The sequence below is a fragment of the Muntiacus reevesi genome, chromosome X (genome assembly GCF_963930625.1).
Source record: "Muntiacus reevesi chromosome X, mMunRee1.1, whole genome shotgun sequence".
NCBI classification, from domain to species: Eukaryota; Metazoa; Chordata; class Mammalia; order Artiodactyla; family Cervidae; genus Muntiacus; species Muntiacus reevesi.
The window spans coordinates 99,669,803-99,689,575 of record NC_089271.1 but is presented as its reverse complement, the minus strand read 5'-3'; the positions used below and the strand labels follow the sequence as shown (position 1 = coordinate 99,689,575).

Here is a 19,773-nt window from a genome sequence, read left to right as displayed (position 1 = left end):
ATCTCCAAGAGGGTTCTGAGCGAGCACGGGCCTGCCAGTACCTTGATTTTGGAGTTCCAGCCTTCAGAACTGAGAGAGAAGACATTCCTGTCACTTTAAGCCACTCAGCTGGTGGTACTTTCTTTCAGCAACCATGGGAAACTCATACGAGGATGTAGGAGACTTATGATACACAGATGAGTCTGAGGCTTTATGAGTGGCCTCTATCTGGCAGCACTAGGAAGAACAGTAAAAATTCACTGAGATGAAGTGACATCTGTCTTTTGTTTTCACAGGCAAAGGGTGGGGGCTATGAAAGTGAAAGTGCCTACCCAAACGCTGAACTCATGTTCCTGGAGATTCACAACATTCACGTCATGAGAGAGTCGCTGCGAAAACTGAAGGAGATTGCATACCCGGCCATCGATGAGGCACGCTGGCTGTCCAACGTGGACGGGACCCACTGGCTAGAGTACATTCGGGTACGGGGAGGGCCCGAGGGCCCGCCCTTCCCCACCTTCTGCTTAAGCCTTCTCTGCGGATGGCAGTTGAGCTATCTGTGTCTCTCTTCAGGTGGCTTCCCAGCATTGCAAATGAGTGCATCTTTGCTGTGTGCTTGGGCTTTCATAGTTTGCATGGGCAGCGTCCAAACTGTGGTCTTTGTTGAGGTACTCCTGTGACATAATAGAAAGGGATGATACTTTCCTCACATCAGGTTTTTAAAGTACTTTGTGGCCCTTTGGTAAAGGACCCTATTTACTAGTGTAGTTTTTCCTTAGCGTAAGTTTCCACCCCCCACCTCCACCAGGATACTAATGTTTCCTGCTGCTAAGTTACTTCAGTCGGGTCTGACTCTATGCGATCCCATAGACAGCAGCCCACCAGGCTCCCCCGTCCCTGGGATTCTCCAGGCAAGAACAATGGAGTGGGTTGCCATTTCCTTTTCCAGTGCATGAAAGTGAAAAGTGAAAGTGAAGTTGTTCAGTCGTGTCCGACTCTTCGCAAACCCATGGACTGCAGCCCACCAGGCTCCTCCATCCATGGGATTTTCCAGACAGGAGTACTGGAGTGGGGTGCCATTGCCTTCTCCGACTAATGTTTCCTAGAGATTCTTAAATTGATTCCATTGTTTGTTTATTGACTTGACCTTCCAGTGTTCTCCACAGAATTATTTTTGCTGTGTTGTTCTTATTGTTGTTCTTTAGTCACTAAGTCTTGTCCAACTCTTTGCAACCCCACGGACTATAGCCCACCAGGCTACTCTGTCCATGGGATTCTCCAGGCAAGAATACTGGAGTGGGTTGCCATGCCCTTCTCCAGGGGATCTTCCCAACTCAGAGATCGAACCCAGGTCTCCTGCATTGGCAGGTGAATTCTTTACCACTAAGCCACCAGGGAACTTTTTGCTGTAATAGAAATTAAATGTTGCCTGATTTAATGCGCCTTCTTTTTTGAAGATGCTTCTTGCTGGGGCAGTAAGAATTGCTGATAAAGTAGAATCCGGGAAGACCTCAGTCGTGGTGCACTGCAGTGATGGCTGGGACCGAACAGCCCAGCTGACGTCTCTGGCCATGCTGATGTTGGACAGTTATTACCGCACTATTAAAGGATTCGAGGCTCTCATAGAAAAGGAGTGGATAAGCTTTGGACATAGGTTTGCACTGGTGAGTTGAGACGGTGAGGTGCACGTTTCACTGTTGTTCCATCATATGCACATGCATATCACATATCTCATATACACACACACAGATACACATACACAAGGGCTTTGTGCTCTGAGAACTGAATTGCCATAAGAGAATACTATAGACATCAGCATTGTATTAATATGTCTCTGGTAGTGCAGTCTTTGTTTTCCGTGTCAGTATGCCTTTTTTTTTTTATTTTAAAAATTGAGGTAAAATTCATATAGCATAGAATCAACCATCTTAAAATATGTAGTTCAGTGGCGTTTAGTGCTTTCACAGTGTTGTGCAACCACCATCTCTCTGTAGTTCCAAAACATTTTCATCACGCCCAAAAGGAAACTCTATACACATTAAGCAGTCATTCCTCATTTCCCTCTCCCTGCCTTTGACACCCACTAATCTGCTTTCCATCTCCCTGAATTTGCCTACTGTAGATTCCTGACATAAGTGGAGTCATACATTATTTGTCTCTCTACGACTGGCTTATATCACTAAGCACAGTGTTTTCAAGGTTTATCCATGTTATAGCATCTATCAGATTTTAACTCCTTTTCGTGGCTGAATTCCATTGTGTGGCTATACTGCATTTTATTTATTTACCTGTTGATGGACATTTGGGTTGTTTCTACCTTTTGGTGAATGATGCTGCTGTGAACACTGGTGTATAAGATTTTACCAGACAAAGTACCACAAGACTGGGTGGCTTAACAGGAATTCATTGTCATCATTCTGGAGGCTGGAAGGCCAAGATCAAGGTTCTGTCAGGATTGGTGGTTCCTGATAGCTCTCTCTCCTTGGCTTGTAGATGGCTGCCTTCTTGCTATGTCTTCACGCTGCCTTTCCTCTGTGCATACACATACCTGGTGTTTCTGTGCCCAGATTTCCTCCCCTTGTCTCAACCATGCTCCTCTACTTACGGCATCCTCACTCTGCCTCCACCCCCTCACCACTTCTTCTAATAGAATCTACCCCTGGCCAGTTGGAAGCTTGTCTTTCAAGCTTTATCTCAAAAGAGACTTCCTCCAGGACTGTGACTCATGACTTTCCCGCCTAGCTCCCTCTCATAGCCCATCCTGGGATGCTCACTTATTCTATGGACCCACCATACCCATTTCAGACTAGGAAGTTCCAGGCACACTTTTTTTCCTTGTTATTTACAGGTCTTCTCCTGTGACTAGACCACAAGTGAATTATTGATTTATCACATGTGTCCCATGTGTCTTGGTACCCCAGGTACCTCTACTGGATACCATCAAACTGCCTTAAATCCTGAGGGCTGGGAGGAGGGATGCCTTGCATGCACTGTAAGAGTTCAGTGCTTATCTATTAAGGGAAAGAACAAATCTTAAATTGTGAACTGTCAGTGAAAAACTTCCCCATGTGCCTTAAATACAGGGGCAGTTTCCACAAATTATAGAGAAGTACAGAAATAAGGCAATGCATGCAGCTACTCTGGAAAACAGTATGGCAGTGCCTCAAAAATTAAAAATAGAGTTGCCATATGATCCAGCAATTCTGCTTCTGAGTATATACCCCAAGGAAGTGAAAACAAACTCAAACACTTATTTGCACACCCATGTTCATAGCAGCACAATTCACTAATAGCCCAAAGGTGGAAGCAACCCAGTATCCATCGACAAATGAAGGGGTAAACAGAGTGTGGTCTATCCACACAGTGGAATGTTATTTAGCTTTCATAGGGAATGAAATTCTGACACCAGCTATAATGTGAATGAATTATGAGGACATTATGTTAAAGGAAAGAAGCCAGTGCAAAAGGACAAATAGCATGATTCTGTGCATACGAAGTATCTAGAGCAGTCAAATCTGTAGAGACCAAGGAAGATGAGGGGAGCCAAGGACTGGGGGAGGGGAATAGGGAGTCAGTCAATCATTTGCAAGTGTAGTAACTTTCTTAAATGTCCATAATTGTGAATTATACTAGCTGTTAAGAAAAATCCAGTAAACAAAATAAAACTGACTTCTGGTTATTACTCTAAAAGATCATATGGCTATTAAGAGAATAAAAATGCTTAAATATCAACACTTCAATTCTGTAATGTCCTTCATGTATTAATCCAGACAACTCACTAAAATATTATTTCCTCCTTATAACTCCCTTGTTGAGGTGAGCCTACTCCCAGTAGCTGGGAGTCAGCCAGCTAGTTTTTGTTTTGGAACTCCTGGAGACAGATGCTGGTGATATTTGTACAACAGTGTAAATGTACTTAACACCACTAAACTATACACTTAAGATGGTTACAATGGTAAATTTCATATGCATATTTCACTTACAATTAAAATGTCTTTTTAAAAAAAGAAGGCAGTACACTTCCTCTGAGATGTTCATTGTTGACTTGGTCATTTGTTTTCTGTCTTTCCTAGTAGTGGTTTCATAGGCCCAGTATTTGTCACTCTTCCTGTGTGGTGATTGCCTTGTATCTTCATAACTTTCTCATCCTTTTGCTTAGTCACCAAATTACTTGAAGTTTCTGTTAGAATGCTCACTCCTGGATGGTCTTTTCAGTTGACATTTCCAGTGTTGTTTCAGTCCTATTTAATGTGTTTGAAATTATCTTTTACCTTTTAACATGAATCTATTAACATCTTCAAAAATATGTAAAAGTATGACATACAATGCTGGATGTCAATTATATCTTGAAACTAGAAGAATAAAAATTGAGAGATACTACCATGGCCTGCTGTGAGGACCCCCATTCGCATTTCAAGAGTGAGATTTTGAGGTTGTCTGAGTCATGCAGCATTGGCTTAAACTTGTAGATTGCTAATTGTTATTTTGATTCTCAGACTTTCTGACATTTGTGAAAAATGGGGGAGAAAAACTACACTTGTGGAGAAAATGACCATCATAATGTGCTGTGTGAGCTGCTAATTGCCATCCCAGGCTGACAAGGAGCACTCAGTGTGGTGGCTGGGGTTGACCCCGTCACTTGGAGTGCAAAGTTGACTGGCCATTTGCTTATAACTTGTTGATCTCAACTATATTAAAGCAAAATTATAAAACAATCAACATGTAAACTGAAATTTTGTTTCCTAAAAGTAATGGAAGTCAATTCAGTGCAATTAACATTTCTGAGAGCCTTTTATGTGCCAGGAATTCTGTTGGGCCTTGGGACATATAAAAGAGACATGCTTCTTGCCATTAGGCAATTTAAAGTGACTTCTGAGAGGACCATGACATACATTAAATTGTTTAACCTCTTGATTCTCTTCAGCGAGTGGGCCATGGCAATGACAACCATGCAGATGCTGACCGATCCCCTATATTCCTTCAGTTTATTGACTGTGTCTGGCAAATGACGAGACAGGTGAGGGGTTTCAAGTCCATTTCTGACCTTTATATCCTGATCCAAACATAATCTTAAGGTTGAAGACAAACTTTAATTTCATGTTCAAAGTGAAGATTGTGTGTGTATTAAATATGACCCCTTTTGTTATTTAACTCAGTTTGATTCTAATGACTTAGAAATATAAGTATAAAATTGGAAACAACCTACTTTATACCAAAAGGTGCTTTTGTTGTGCATATGGTTTTTTGTCGGTCATACTGTCCAGCAGCTGCCCCTGCCCTCCGTTCTACTCTTTCTTTCACCTGCCCCCTCTGTCAGGGTGAGCAGATGCTGGAAGATTCCCAGGTGTTGGAAATGGGGATGTGACTGAACAAAGGGGTGGAGACCAGGGAATCCAGGGCCCTCCATACCCAGCCCCAGGCCACAGCCCCTCCCACCCCTCGGTGTGGAGGGAAGGGAGTGTCCCAGGACCAGGGGCAGATGGGAGGCTGCCAAGTGTCCTGTCATTCATTACCCATGCAGGGTTCCCCCTTCCCCAAGCTACTCGGCCAGAAGACATGTGCTGTTTCTTCCCTCATCTCCAACATCAGAACCCGAGCTTAGGATCTGATCCTCATCATAGGATGTGGTGCCAGAGAAATGGACCTGGAATCAGAGTCAGAGAGCGAGGCCAGTGCACCAAAGAGAGAGAAAGGAGGGAAACAGAAATAGAGGCAGAGATGTGGTGAGAGGGACTGAGGGGAGGGAGAGAGTAAGCAAAAGACAGAGCCCTCCCAAGTACCTGCTTGGATGGGATCATGGGGAAGGGAGGATGGTAAAGCATGGCCTGGGCTCTCGCCTTCCTGTTGAGCTGGAGGTCTGGCCTTGGCTGCTTTAGGCATGTGGGGAGGACTGTCTCCTAGCAAAGATGCGCTTGCTTGAGCCCCAGCCCTGGAGACCCTTCTTTGGGGTGTGTGTGCTGCTTAAAAGTCCCCCAGGTGCTTCTGAGAGGACCAGTAACCCTGACAAGTGATTCCCGGTGCAGTCCTGAGGCCAGTAGCCTCAGCCTCCCGGGTACTGAGAGATGCAGGTTTTCAGGCCCTGCCCCAGACCTGTGACACTGGGTGGCAGGCAGCACTCTGTTTCAGAAGCCCTCCAGGGATTCTGCTCAACTTTCATGGTGCACACAGATCCCCTGGAAGTCTTACCAAAACACAGTTCTAATTCGTGGGTCCAAGGAAGAGCCTGAGACTCTGCATTTCCAACAAACTCCCAGGCTGTGCTGCTAGAGTAGCAGGAATGATGAGAGAATGGCAATTCGAGAAAAACTGCGGTGGGGTGGTGTTCTAAGCAGCCAAAGTAGATTTCACAGAGTCCTCAGGCCCTCCCTTAGAACAGCATACTGAGGTTGATTGTTTTAAAACTAGCTTCCCCAAGCTGACTGGGCTCTTGCCTTATCTATGTGCCAGTTCCCAGCTGATTCATGGCACCCAATTAGCTAGAGGGCTGGGGCATGGAAAGAAGGCTTGTCTCAGAGGTAGGCACCCGATGGTATGAGTAACAAGTAATGGCAAACACATACTCAAGAGGCATGGGGGCTGGCCTGAAGTCTGACTGTTTTGTAGTGCCATGTACTTGCTGTTTATATTGATGCCAAGTCAGCAACAAAAGTAGATGATGGTTACATTCAGGTTAAGACTAGAAGGTATGAACTACATTTAGAAAAAGTACATAAAATGGTTGAACACAGAAGATAATTCTGATGTTTCTGAAGAGATCAACCCAAATTTTGTAAATGTGAAGTAGCTTATTCCTCCCAAAAGCCTAGACAAAGAGTGTGTGAGAGACATCTTCCAACTGACTTCCATTATTCATATTGCTTAGTACCTATTTTCATGTCTAATCTATATAATTTTTGTAATGTTTACTGGATTTTTAAGAAAATGAGGGGTTTGGGTTAGAAGATTTCAGATGCCTCTTAAGATTCCATCCGTGAAATCTGTATAATTAATTTCTTTTAAAATAACATTGTTAGAATGAGACACACCAATGATCAGTCTAAAGTCACAAGTGATCTAAAGTGATCTAAAGTCACAAGTGAATGAGGTATGCAGCTTGTTAGAAAAGTTGCATTAATGTGACAAGATTAATTTATTTTTAGGTTTCCTACTGCTAAATCAGCTATGTCAGTGTAATGTTTTTAGACACCTCAGAATAAAATGAGCTAGTCTGTGTGCACAAACTGATATGAAAGGAATTGAGGGAAAAAGTAATCGAAGGACTGTAGACAACAGTCTCAGAGAAGGCAATGGCACCCCACTCCAGTACTCTTACCTGGAAAATCCCATGGACGGAGGAGCCTGGTAGGCTGCAGTCCATGGGGTCGCTAGGAGTCGGACACAACCGAGCGATTTCACTTTCACTTTTTACTTTCATGCATTGGAGAAGGAAATGGCAACCCACTCCAGTGTTCTTGCCTGGAGAATCCCAGAGACAGGGGAGCCTGGTGGGCTGCCGTCTATGGGGTCACACAGAGTCGGACACGACTGAAGTGACTTAGCAGCAGCAGCAGACAACAGTCTCAAAGACATTCTGCAATAACCCCAGTTGAACAGAATTTTTTACCCTTTTGGATCAGTTTAATCATTGTTGATGTTTTTGTCCTTCAAGAGGTGCAGAGACCACACTTTTTAAAGTATATGGTATAGCTTCCAGAAGAGGTCAAAACAACTGTGAATCCCAGAGGCTTACTCTTTTGTTTGTTATCACTCTAGAGGTCGATACTTCCACTGATGAAATGTTTCCCACCACTGTGCCCTTTGGAAATGAAGAGCACTCCTGAGCAAACCTGAGTAGATGTGGGTGCTGAAGGGCATGGGCTGAGCCCACCCACCCTGACCTCCCGCACCTGCTCCCCACCCACTTGACCAGAGTAAGGCTTGCAGTTGGTGGCGACAGAACACCCTGAACCAAGTTCCCAGATCCAGATTGCGGGCTCAGGGTTAGGAATAAAGACTCATATGACTTCAAAAATATGTCAGTAGAAGCTCTGCTGTGCTATTGGTAAATGTGTATTTTTAAATGTTTGAAAATGAAATACAGGCCTTCCATTTTTATCCTTTATTTAATAAAGCTTCAGAATATACATAACTTATATTTTGCTTAAAATTCATAAATTTCTTGGTGCCAATAACTTAATAGAATATAACCAAGCTTCATGGAAAAATATTAGGAAGAATTGACACAATGTACTTGGCCTTTTAAAAGATAGCTATTTGGAACGTGAGGCCATTTATAGAGTTGCAAGGAGCAACCTTAAAGACTGAGACAGGATTAACCAGGAGCTATATTTAACATTTTGACCTGATTTATTTGATTTAGTTCATCATTGATTTAGTTCCTCTAAGAACATAGAACAATATCCATAGCTAGTTTTCAGAGGTTTCTAAAGAAGTGATATTTTGATGGGGCTCCCTAGAAGAGAGTTGTGTGTTTCTCTGAGAGCAGTCCTTAATGTAGAAAGAGGCAAGTCTTAATATAGGGCAGCTGAGCAGAACTTCTGCTTGCCTAGTGAGGAAGATAACAAATTTTGATGGAGTCTGGACAATGCTGTGTTGACCATTGTTTCTAATTGAGAAGCTTGTCTCTGGCCTAGTAAAGTACTAAAGATAAGCTTCAAAAATAAACTTTCTATCGGTGACCCTGGTTGTCACTCTACAGATGACATAATTAGTTGCGATAGTGTGCAAACATCTCTGATTAGGGAATAGATCTTTAAAGTACACTTGACACACAAAAATATGCTGGGTAGTTCTATTTGGTTTTGTTCTAACTGGCCTTGTTTCATTGAATAGGTGATGAATATTTCAGTATGTTTTTAAATTAGAATTCTGGTACAAGGTCAGCTCCCAGTACATACCTATAGCTAGGACTGTTGTTACCATTTGCAGAGCATCTCCATCATGGCTCCTAAATGTCAGCTACTGGCTAGAACCTCTTGGCAATGGTCATTCTTTGCTGGAATTGTGCTAAGCCCCATGAAGAATAAGCTAAGATGGCAACTGAGAGGATCATGTGGTTTTCTTCTGTGTTCTGTTAGTATAGTGAAAGTGAAAGTCGCTCAGTTGTGTCCAACTCTTTGCGACCCCATGGACTTATTAGTCCATGGAATTCTCCAGGCCAGAATACTGCAGTCCGTAGCCTTTCCCTTCTCCAGGGAATCTTCCCAACCCAGGGATTGAACCCAGGTCTCCCACTTTGCAGGTGGATTCTTTACCAGCTGAGCCACAATATAGTAAATTACTATAATAGATTTTTTTAGTAACTTTGATCTTCAAATCTTAAACCAGCCTTGCATTCCTGAGACAAACCCCACTTGGTCATGTGATGTTGCTCCTTTTACATTATATACTGCCAAGACATTGTATTTCTTCTTGAATCGATTCCCTGGGACCACCCCCCCCCCACTTTCTTCACTCAGAATGTGCCCCCAAAAGGGAAGCTAGGACAACAGTAGGACTTATCTCACTGGTTTCCATTCTGGGCTGGGGAGTCATCACAGTCCCATGGCCCTGCCAAGTGTCCCGCTCTCTAGTTGTTTCTGGAAGAAGGGTGAATGCAGTCTCTTCTATCATCATGGCAAGAAATGGAAGCCCCATAAGCTTTCTTAGGCACTGAAAAAGCACACCAGTTTTTGTTGCTTCAGATTGTTTCTCTGCCAGACCTATAAGTTTGAGCTGGAAACTATAGCTAATTAAGTTCTACATGGGCCAGTTGTCCTTTTCATCCTTGACTATATTCCAAGTTGTGGCTTAGCAGCCTTTGACCAGTTTGTTCTAGAATTTGAACTTCAAAACTAAACCTTATTTCTCTCTCCATTTAAGTTTCCTTCAGCATTCGAGTTTAATGAGCTCTTCTTGATTACAATTTTGGATCACCTTTATAGTTGTCTCTTTGGAACTTTCTTGTGCAACTGTGAACAGCAACGACTCAAAGAGGTAAGTGTATTATATCCCCTGGTTTTCCTGACTGCTGGAGGGCCTTGTCCCTTACATGCCACTGTAGAAGGGGGGCTGAATGGAGAGAACACTGGGTCTCACCCTCTGTTGTCTGTAAATGGAGGGCTGGCACTAAATGCCCTCCCAGGGTTCACCAGCCCCAGTGCCTGTGTCTAATCTTCTAACCCCTTCTCTTAAGGTAGCAAGCTCAACTTGCTTCCCTTCAAGCTTCTCCATTAGATTTACCTCTTCCTTTTCTCCTCACTTAGGGGTAAAAGACAGAGATGATCAAAAGTGAGGAAGCACTGGGAGAAGGCAGTTTCAAGAGTGTCCTCTGGTTCAGAGAAAAGGACTTCTTCCTGGTAGAATATTCGAGAACTTAGGAGAAAAGAGCAGGTCCCTGGTGCCCACATACCCCTCTCTTAGCAGCTTCCCAACAGCTGACAACTCCCTCACCCCACACCCTCTATGGTTCTCCCCTACCTTTCTGGCCTTCCCCATCCAGTCTTTTCCCTTTTAATCCATCTCTAAACTTGGAGTCACTTGAACAGGCCCTGGTCCTCCTCTTGTTCTCTCTCTAGGTGATTTCGTCCATCTCAGGGATCTAAATGCTGTTTTCCTGTTTCTCTCTCTTTTGCATCCCACTCAGTACCACCTCTGCCCATCCACCCCAGCTGCCACATTCAGTCCCTCAGTGAGTGCTGGCAGCCCTCTCCCCAGGATGGATTTGTAATCTGGCCACTTCTCACTGCTCCAAGCGTGTTGAAGCCCCCCCACCCCTAGTCTTGCATCTGGACTGAGGCAGCTACCCAGAAATGAGCTACCCAGAAAAGGTCTGCAGTTCTGACCTCCACACTCAGTCTAAACACAGCAACCAGATGGGCTTTCCCCAACTCCAGTCCCATCACGTTCCTGGCCTCTGCCTGAAACCTCCCTGTGGCTTCCCACTGACGTCAGGATCAAATCCACATTCCTACAGGTCTAAAGGAATTCAAAAAGACTGAATTCAATGACATGTGACTTATCTCAATAAAGCTATTTTTAAAGAAAAAAAAAATCAACAGAAGAATATAGTTCATATGTCGAATTTAAACTCTTTTGGCCTTATCTTTTTTTTTTTAAATCAAAATGTACTCTCTAAAAAAATCACCTCTCGAGATATAATTTACATACCATACAATTAATCCCTTTATTTTTTTTTCAATTAATTCCTTTAAAGTGGACCATTCAGTGGGTTTTAGTATATTCAGTGTGTAATCATCACCACCATCTAATTTCATAAAATTCTCATTCCCCCCCAAAAATAAATCTCATACCCATTAGCAGACACTCCCCAGTCCCCCTCCCCCCAGCCCCAGTCACCACCGCTAATCTACTTTCGGTCTTTGTGGATTCACCTCTTCTGGATATTTCATATAAATTGAATCATATGGTATTTGTCTTCCTGTGTCTGGCTTATTTCACTAAGCATACTGTTCTCAAAGATCATGGATAATTAGCATATACCAGTGTCTCATCCCCTTTTTATGAGTGAATAATATTCCACTGTATGGAGAGACCATTTGTTTATCCAGTCACTAGCAGATAGACATTTGGGTTGTTTCTACTTTGGGTTCTTATAAATACTGCTGCTGTGAATGTTTATGTTCAAGGTTCTGTGAAGACATATGCTTTTACTTCTGTTGGGTAGACACCCAGGAGCTCTATACTTTACCCTTTGAGGAACCACCAGATTGTTTTTCCAAAGTAGTTGCCACATTCTACATTTACCGTAAGCAATGTCTTAGGGTCCTGTTTTCACATCTATGTAGACACTTGTTACTATTTTATCTTTTTGATTCTAGCCATCCCAGTGGGTGTGAAGGAGTATTTTTTTTTTTACCCTACCCTGGAGATGACCCAGATGTTTGTCCTAGGAGTATTTCATCATGATTTTCATGTGTGTTTCTCTGATGATTACTGATACTGAGCATCTTTTCATGTGCTTACTGGCCATCTATATATGTCTGTGCACAAATGTTTCTTCAGATCCTTTGTCCATTTTTGAGTTATCTGTGAGGAGGGCATAGCAACCCACTCCAGTATTCTTGCCTGGAGAATCCCTTCAACAGAGGAGCCTGGAGGGCTACAGTCCATTGGCTCACAAAGACTCAGACACGACTGAAGCAACTCAGCATGCACACATGTCTTTTTATTATTGAGTGAGAAGAGTTTCTTATGTGTCCTTTATATGTACAAGTCCCTTATCAGATACAGTTTGCAAATATTTTGTTCTATTCTGTGCAGTGTCATTTCACATTTTTGGTAGTGTCATTTGAAACACAAGTTTTTTTATTTTGATGAAGTCTAGCTTATCAAAGGTTTAATTGCCTAACCCCAAGGTCATGAAAATTTAAGCCTGTGTTTTCTTCCAAGCAGTTTATAGTTGTAGCTTTTATGTTTAGGTATATAATTGATTTTGAGTTACTTTTTGTATGTGGCAGGAGGTAAGGGTTCATTTTTTTGCATGTGGTTATCCAGTTTCTTTGTTTGGAGGCTAATTACTTTACAGTATTGTGGTGGTTTTTGCCATACATTCACATGAATCAATGGGTGTACATGTGTTCCCCATCCTGAACCCCCCCTCCCTCCTCCCTCCCCATCCCACCCCTCAGGGTCATCCCAGTGCACCCCCCCTGAGCACCCTGTCTCATGCATCAAACCTTTATCCAGTTTTCTTAGCACTGTTTGTTGAAACAGTCTCCCATTAAATTTTCTTGGAATCCTGTTGAAAATCAGTTGACCATAAATGTGATGGTTTATCTCTCTACTCTCTATTATATTTCATTGATGTCTATCCATCCTGTTCCAATACCACCTGTATTGATTACTGCAGCTTTGCAGTAAGTTTGGAAATTGGGAAGTGTGAGGTTTCCACATTTGTTCTTTTCTTCCAAGATTGTTTTGGCTATTTGGGGTTCCTTGAAATATTGCTGCTGTTTCTTATAAATAGAAAATATAAAATATGAAACAGTCCTAATTGAATCACCTCTGTGTAGATAATGGGGAATAGTCAGCAGATTGTTGGAAAGCACTCCTGGCCTCACCATTTTCTCATTTTGACAATGTACTGTAAAATTGGGAGGTGGGGATCTATAATTTAATGATACATTCTCTGTATAAGGCTTTACCCCCAGATAGGCATGACTTTCCAGTGAAAGGAATATTATCTACCTAGGGTCCTTAATATTAAGGGTCACAAGAGCAAGCTGCAAAAAAGAATAAAAAATGTATTGTTAAATAGGGGCACCATTATCCTGCAATTGGTAGAAAGTTCTCATTCTGCCTTCACATAGTCACAGTCACCAGACGTCATCTCACTCAGCAGTATGTTTTTGAGACAGCCCCACCACTGGGTCATCCACACAGAGGGGTGGAGCTTAGTAAATGTTCCCGATTTTTATCATTTGAACTCACTTCATTATTCAAGTCCTTTTCTCTATGTGATAACAAGCTCTAGAGGATATGAAGGAAAGTTGAATTTTTTTTTCACTGTATTCCTTGTTTGGTTTTCAGGATATATCTACAAAGACTGTATCTTTATGGTCATATATCAATAGCCAGCTGGATGAATTTTCTAATCCCTTCTTTGTGAATTATGAGAACCACGTCCTCTATCCTGTTGCTAGTCTGAGTCATTTGGAATTATGGGTAAACTATTATGTGCGATGGAATCCACGAATGAGGCCTCAGGTATGTTTTTCTCATTTCGAAAAAAGCGTATCTTTCTGCCCAAGGAAAGATGATGGTGTAGAATTATATGAAAGCACAGAGCTGATGAAGTGTTGTTAAGTTACCGCTTTCTGCTCACTCGTTGGCTCCCCACTTGCCTCCTATTTCCTCAGGACGCTTTCCCTGCCCTTGGCCTTTCATCATGCCGGCAGGCAATGCCCTGAGAACCTTTTCTGCCTTTCCCCTGCACCCCCTCTGAGGGCCCAGCTTCTGTCACCATGCATGAGGCAAACGTCTAACACAGACATAGGACCACTAGCTGCTTCCCGTGCCTGGGTGACGAGGGCAGCCGGCATGTCCACACTGGCGCAGACACCCTGAGCACCACTGGGGCTGAAGCACATTTCTACCTACCAAACACCCAGCTCCTGGGTTGAATGTATGTTTAGAGTAGCAAACACACCAACTTTTATTAAGAGTTGTAAAATGCCCTTTTATTAAGAATATCTGAAACCAGGGAGATAGTCTCAGCCCTTTTCCCATGAACCCTAACAGTATAGTTAGACAACGTCAGTGGTCAGTATTCTAAACACAGGTTTTCAATTTCATGGCCAGCAAGCCATCAGTCTTATGCTCATGCCTGTATAAAGAAGCACCCCTCTTACTAGTTCCACAGCATGTGGACACTTCACAGTTGGCCATGGCCTTCAAAAGACTGCCTCAGAAGCATGGTTCCCAAACCTGGCCCCTTCCTTCTGTGGGTGACACCCACACCTCATGCAACTCCCAACTCACGCAGCCAAAGTCAGCACTGTGACAGTCCTGTAGTGGAGGGCCTCCAGGCTGGGCCCAGAGCAGGCTGGGGAGTGGGCCAGGCCTTGGTGATGTTGGAGGCCAGAGAGGTACGCAGGTCCAGGCCTTTGGACTTGATCCTGGGGGCTGCAGGAGCCACCCTGGGGTTTGCAGGAAGCTCCCTCTAGCAGCGCAGTTCAGGAACAAGGAGGGTGGCCGTGGAGACCGGCACAGGGATCAGCAGGAAGGCTGGTGTCCAGTGAGGGGGTGGGGAGCCAGGCCAGACAGAGGGGAAGTGGTGGGGACAAGCCTCTTTGCTCTGAGGAGGGCCCTGCAGACATCTTTTGTGTTATCTCCATTGGAACCCTTTTGGCTTTCATCTCACACATGGCAGCACTGGGTGACTGGCTCCTAGATGGGCATTTTCTCTGCTTTATTGTAAATGAACACAATTTACAAAAAAGTGGATGAGAAAACAGAACGAAAGGCTGCATGGAGATATAAGATGAGTGTGTCAGCCTAGGCAGGTGTGAAGCTGTGTGCTCACCCACATGGTCTCCTCTCTCTGACCCCGATGGTGGGCGGTTTGTAATGGCCGCTTGATTGCAAAGCAAGTGGAATCAAGTCCCCCACAGCAGGGACATACCAAGTAGGCCCAAGGCCAAGAGAGGAGCATTGCCCACCCCCCAGCGCCCTCTGGAATCAGCAACTAAGGCAACTTTCCTTGTTTGGGGAGTCTCTGTCATCAGACTCCCACATTACAACCCTCACCCTCCTTCCGGGGGCCAAAGTCAGGAGTTAGCTCTGAGCCTCTTCTGGGCTGCTTCCCAAGCACCCTACTGTGTTGGAGACACCTGGGTGCCTCCCCCACCACACCTAGCCAAATCGCCTGTCCTTGTTGTCCTGTCCCTCTGTCTCGAATCTCTCTCATGAACTCATGTCTCTGGTCACTCACTCTCAGTCTAATGTCTTTCTCATCTGTCCCCTGCTTGCCCTCTTCCTGCACCGGGGTGATCACTCCTCACATCCCTGATGGGACAGCGCCCAGACTCTCTGGGGAGGGCACGATGAAACACGCAGGCCCAGCAGGCATGGGGTCTCCGAGAGACCCCCTCCCAGGGCAAGTGCTCTTCCAGCCAGTCCCTACAGGATGAAGCCCAGCATGTGAGTGAAAAGGATCAGAGGAGAGAGGGCTCCAGGCAGAAGGGCCAGCAAATGCAAGGCATCTGCCAAAACCTGGGAGGTCCAAGAATGGAGGAGGGGAGTAGGGGCAGGGCCCAGTGAGAGGTGAGCAGGGGAGGCAGACTGGGGTCAGACCACACAAGGTCTTACCTTCAGGGCAGCAGGAAGAAGCCCCTGGAAGGTGTTCATGGCATCTCAGGGCCTGGCTGAGCTCAGGACCCAGGCTGATGGCTTCTGTGGAGATCGTGGACAGGAACCAAGGGGGAGCTACCCAGACTCCCACCCTGTGCCCCCTCAGCTGGTGACTCTGCCTGCCCCGGTCTACTGAGATTCATAAGGGCTGTGGCAGGTGATGACGAGAGCTTGTGAGCTGAGTGCAGGAGAGTGTGGGGGGCATGACCCCAAGCTTCAGGCTAGTGGACCTCCACCCCGGGAAGGCCCCTCTCATCCCTCTCTGGTCCAGGAGGGTGAGGCGGGGCGGAGGTGCTGGCGAGACTGCCAGAGCTTCTGTGAACACAGACAAGGGGCCAGGGGCCCGGGCCTTGTCCCAGCACCGTCCTCTCCAGAGCCTTCTACCCGTGCCTGTTCTCGCTCATGAAGCCGAACACAGCTTCACGGTGGAGGGAGGCTTTTTAGTCAGCAGCGTGAGGTCCGTGCTGCCAAGTGGCAGCTGAGGCCCAGAGGGGATCACCCGTCCCTGGGCCCCTCCGGGGGTCTGGCTCCCCTGGGAGGGAGAACGGAGTCCCCACGCCTCAGCCAGGCCACAGCTCCCGGGGCGGGCCCCTGGGCAGAGGTAGGGAGTGAGGGTCAGGAGGCCGGGGCTGGGCTGACCCGCATCTCCGCCTGCAGACACCCACCCACCAGAACCTCAAGGAGCTGCTGGCCGTCCGCGCAGAGCTGCAGAAGCGGGTGGAGGACCTGCAGCGGGAAGTGGCGGCGCGCGCCTCAGCCTCCTCGGAGCGGGGCTCCTCGCCATCGCACTCAGTGACGCCCGTGCACACGTCAGTCTGACACCGCTGTCCCTGTGGCCCAGGCGGGGCTCCTGTGACGTTCCTCATGAAGCCCTGTGCCCGCCTCGTCTGGGTGGCGCTTCCCACCAGTGACGGATCTGTGCTAGGGGACGGCCCCCATTCTCATCAGTGCTGTTGTGTCATCAACACGTCTTTCCCTCCTGCCAGCACTTGCCCAGGGCTGCATGGGGGACCCTTGGGCAAGTAGAATGCAGGGTTCAGGTTCAAGGTGGGACATCCTTGTGAAAAACCAACCCACCCCCTTTTAAAGGCTGTGTTGCCAGCCCCAGGGCCTCTTTCAGCTCTTGGCTCCAAGCCCTGGGGCCTGACAGTTAACTCTTGGCTGGGGAAGACAGACCATCACCATCTCCCCATGCCAGCGGTCCTGCTGCACCAGTTACCAGTGTGTACATATAAGGTATTTTTTAAAAAGAGAAACATACCTTTATTTTCCTATGTCCTTTTTTTTTTAATGTTTAGTCACCCAAGGAGACACCTGCTTGACTGAACTGGGTGAGCAATGGTCAAGCTGAGCTCATGTGAACTCTGATGTGGTACATTTGAATGTGGTCACCTCTGACCATGTGTTCTGTCCTCCCGTGACTGTGGGACCTGCCTCCCGAGTCAGCCCAGTTGCCTGTCCCCTGCCCCTTGCTACTGCTGACAGCTGACTGTCAAAGCGGGTCTTCTCTCACCTGTTACCTGCTGTCTGAAGTAATAGTTGTCATTTCATCAAGATCCCTTCAAACTCAGTTTATTCTTGTCACTGCATTTTGGTACTTTAAAGCCACCATGGCACTGTGACTTTGGATGCCAAAAGCAGAGTGCTCACCTCCCTCGGTTTCCTGGTCTCAGAGCCTCTTGGGCCTTTTCCTGCCCGTCTCACAGCTTCTGTCTCTGGGCTCCAGGACTCCATGAGTCTGGGCAGGCATTCATTGACCATCAGCTGCTCCATCCACTAGCACTAGAGCTCTGAACTGCTCTGGGTGGCGAGTCAGAGTCTTGCACATTTGCACTCTTCCCTCCTCCTCCTTATGCTCAGCACTGCGCCCATGCTTGCCAGACCCCAAGACCCCATCCTCCTGGAGGAATTAAGCTTGCCTTTGAGTGGAGGAGAGCTCACCGGGTGAGACCTGAGTGCAACTTCATGGTAGTATCTGGTTGGTTTCAAATTACTGGATGCTACCCAAAGCCCTCCATATTGACCTTAGTTTTGAAAACATTCTTAAAAGTTTTTTTACACTTAAATACTTAATAGATGTTTTTCAACTTGGAACCTTCTGATTCTTATAGAAAATTATCTGGTATCTGTAAGGTATCATATTTATTCTAGGTAATTTGATAACCTAATAAAAATTCTCCATTTTTACCATCTGGGGGATTTGTTTCTAAACTGCATTTTAATTGATGTAACTTTTGAATCCTGCTTCCAGAATAGCTAAAAGCTTATTTATGAATGGGTAAGCTGGATTATTCATTGATACGTGGATTTCTTAAAAACGGGGACCCATTTTTTTCCTTGGAAATATCTATACATAATCCCCCCGCTGCACTAAGACCACTAACCTTGTTGTGGACTGGATGATGTTTTTGAGAACCAGAGAAGTCAAGGTCAGCTAGTCTGCTGCGGGGATTGCACCTGCAGGGAGCTGCCCCACTCCACCCCTCCCCCTTCCACGTGCTGGGCCCTAGGAGGACCCCTAGATGCTCCCGTTTGGTTTCAAAGCAGCACAATAGATCATTTCCTTTGTGTCTTCCTAGCACAGAACTGTTTCTAAAACAACTTGAAGTATAGTTTTGTTACGTAAGCAATTCTTGCTCAGTTTTATTTAAGTGTATTAGAATGTAAAACCTTTATGGTTCAGATTTTTAAAGACTGGTACAGTATGATATTTGCCTCATCTGATGCACTGTATTTCAATCTGTAATTAAAATAATGTTTGCTCCGTGGTCTCATTTTTTTGTTGTCTTTAAGTATTTTTGGTAATTTTCCCCTTGTGGAAAATTAGTAAACATTCATGTCCAAGTCTTTACGACCCCATGGACTGTAGCCCACCAGGCTCCAATGTCCATGGGGATTCTCCAGGCAAGAACATGGGAGGGAGTTGCCATTCCCTTCTTCATTGGATCTTCCCGACCCAGAGATCAAACCTGGGTCTCCTGCATTGGCAGGCAGATTCTTTACCATCTGAGCCACCAGAAAAGCCCACTTTACTTACACAAAAATTTATTATGTGTCAAACACAGTCAATACATGTAATGTACTCTTACATGATTTAATTCATTTTCTAAGTGGTAAATGCAATTCATACTAAGACTTGAGTGGGTTGGCTGAAATGGGTAACTAACTACTCTAAAATCGGCAATGCCTTAAGAAAACACTAAAGATGTGAGGACAGGGCTGGAGCCCCCTGAGAGGCAGGTGTGGCCCTGAGGCGGCCAGGCCAGCTTTCCAGGCCATGAGTCCTAGATCTTAAATGGGACAGATTTCTGAGGAGCCACAGGGTCCCCACCCAGAGTCTCCAGAGAGAGTGCTGGCCTTTATGGGAGCTATAAAGGCCTGGATGAAACCATGCTGGCCCCTGCATATAAGGCCCTTCTTCTAAGGCCTAATGTCCCTGTCCTTCTCCATGCAGGTGTGGGGGCCCCAGCAGCAACATCGAGCAGCAAGGCTGGGAGAGCTACAACTTCTGCATGGGAGAGTCACATGGGGGTTTGGGTTAGAGGACTTGGTGCTATTTTACTACAAGATTGGTATGGCACAAAAATGCCATCACACTGTAAGACCCTCCCAGCGGCCCTCACATCTTCCTCATGGAGTGACAAGGGCAGCTCCACCTCCAGCAGAGCACTCTGCCTGCACACCCTGGCCCTGTTCCACTTTCTATGGCTCAATCACATGTCACCTGAGTGGACCCTGGCTACTTGCTTTCTTTGAAGAAGACAAAGCTGTGGGTGCAGGAGTCGTGAGTCGCAGGCCCGCCTCTGCGCCTCCCTACCCCCATGACATCTCCAGGCCTCAGCTCCCCGTCATGCAGGGGACCACCCCAGGAAAGCTGACACTACGCTGCTCAGCACGAGGGGAAGTGCCAGAACCCTGACCCTCTCCAGAAAGGCCTTTGGC

General features: G+C 45.8%; 1 protein-coding gene across 3 annotated transcripts in view; it reads left to right on the top strand.

Annotated features, from left to right (window-relative positions):
- MTMR1 (myotubularin related protein 1) overlaps positions 1-18,605 on the top strand; it is a 60,066-nt gene extending 41,461 nt beyond the window's left edge. For 2 of the 3 annotated variants that reach the window (XM_065916576.1, XM_065916575.1), the window contains 6 exons: positions 276-461; positions 1,437-1,643; positions 4,904-4,996; positions 9,841-9,954; positions 13,510-13,686; positions 16,489-18,605. In XM_065916576.1, coding sequence (XP_065772648.1) covers positions 276-461; positions 1,437-1,643; positions 4,904-4,996; positions 9,841-9,954; positions 13,510-13,686; positions 16,489-16,650 — 939 coding nt within the window. In that variant the 3' untranslated portion in view covers positions 16,651-18,605. The remainder of the gene's footprint in view (positions 1-275; positions 462-1,436; positions 1,644-4,903; positions 4,997-9,840; positions 9,955-13,509; positions 13,687-16,488) is intronic. The other variant, XM_065916578.1, reaches the window with a different exon arrangement.
- The last annotated feature ends 1,168 nt before the right edge of the window (positions 18,606-19,773 follow it).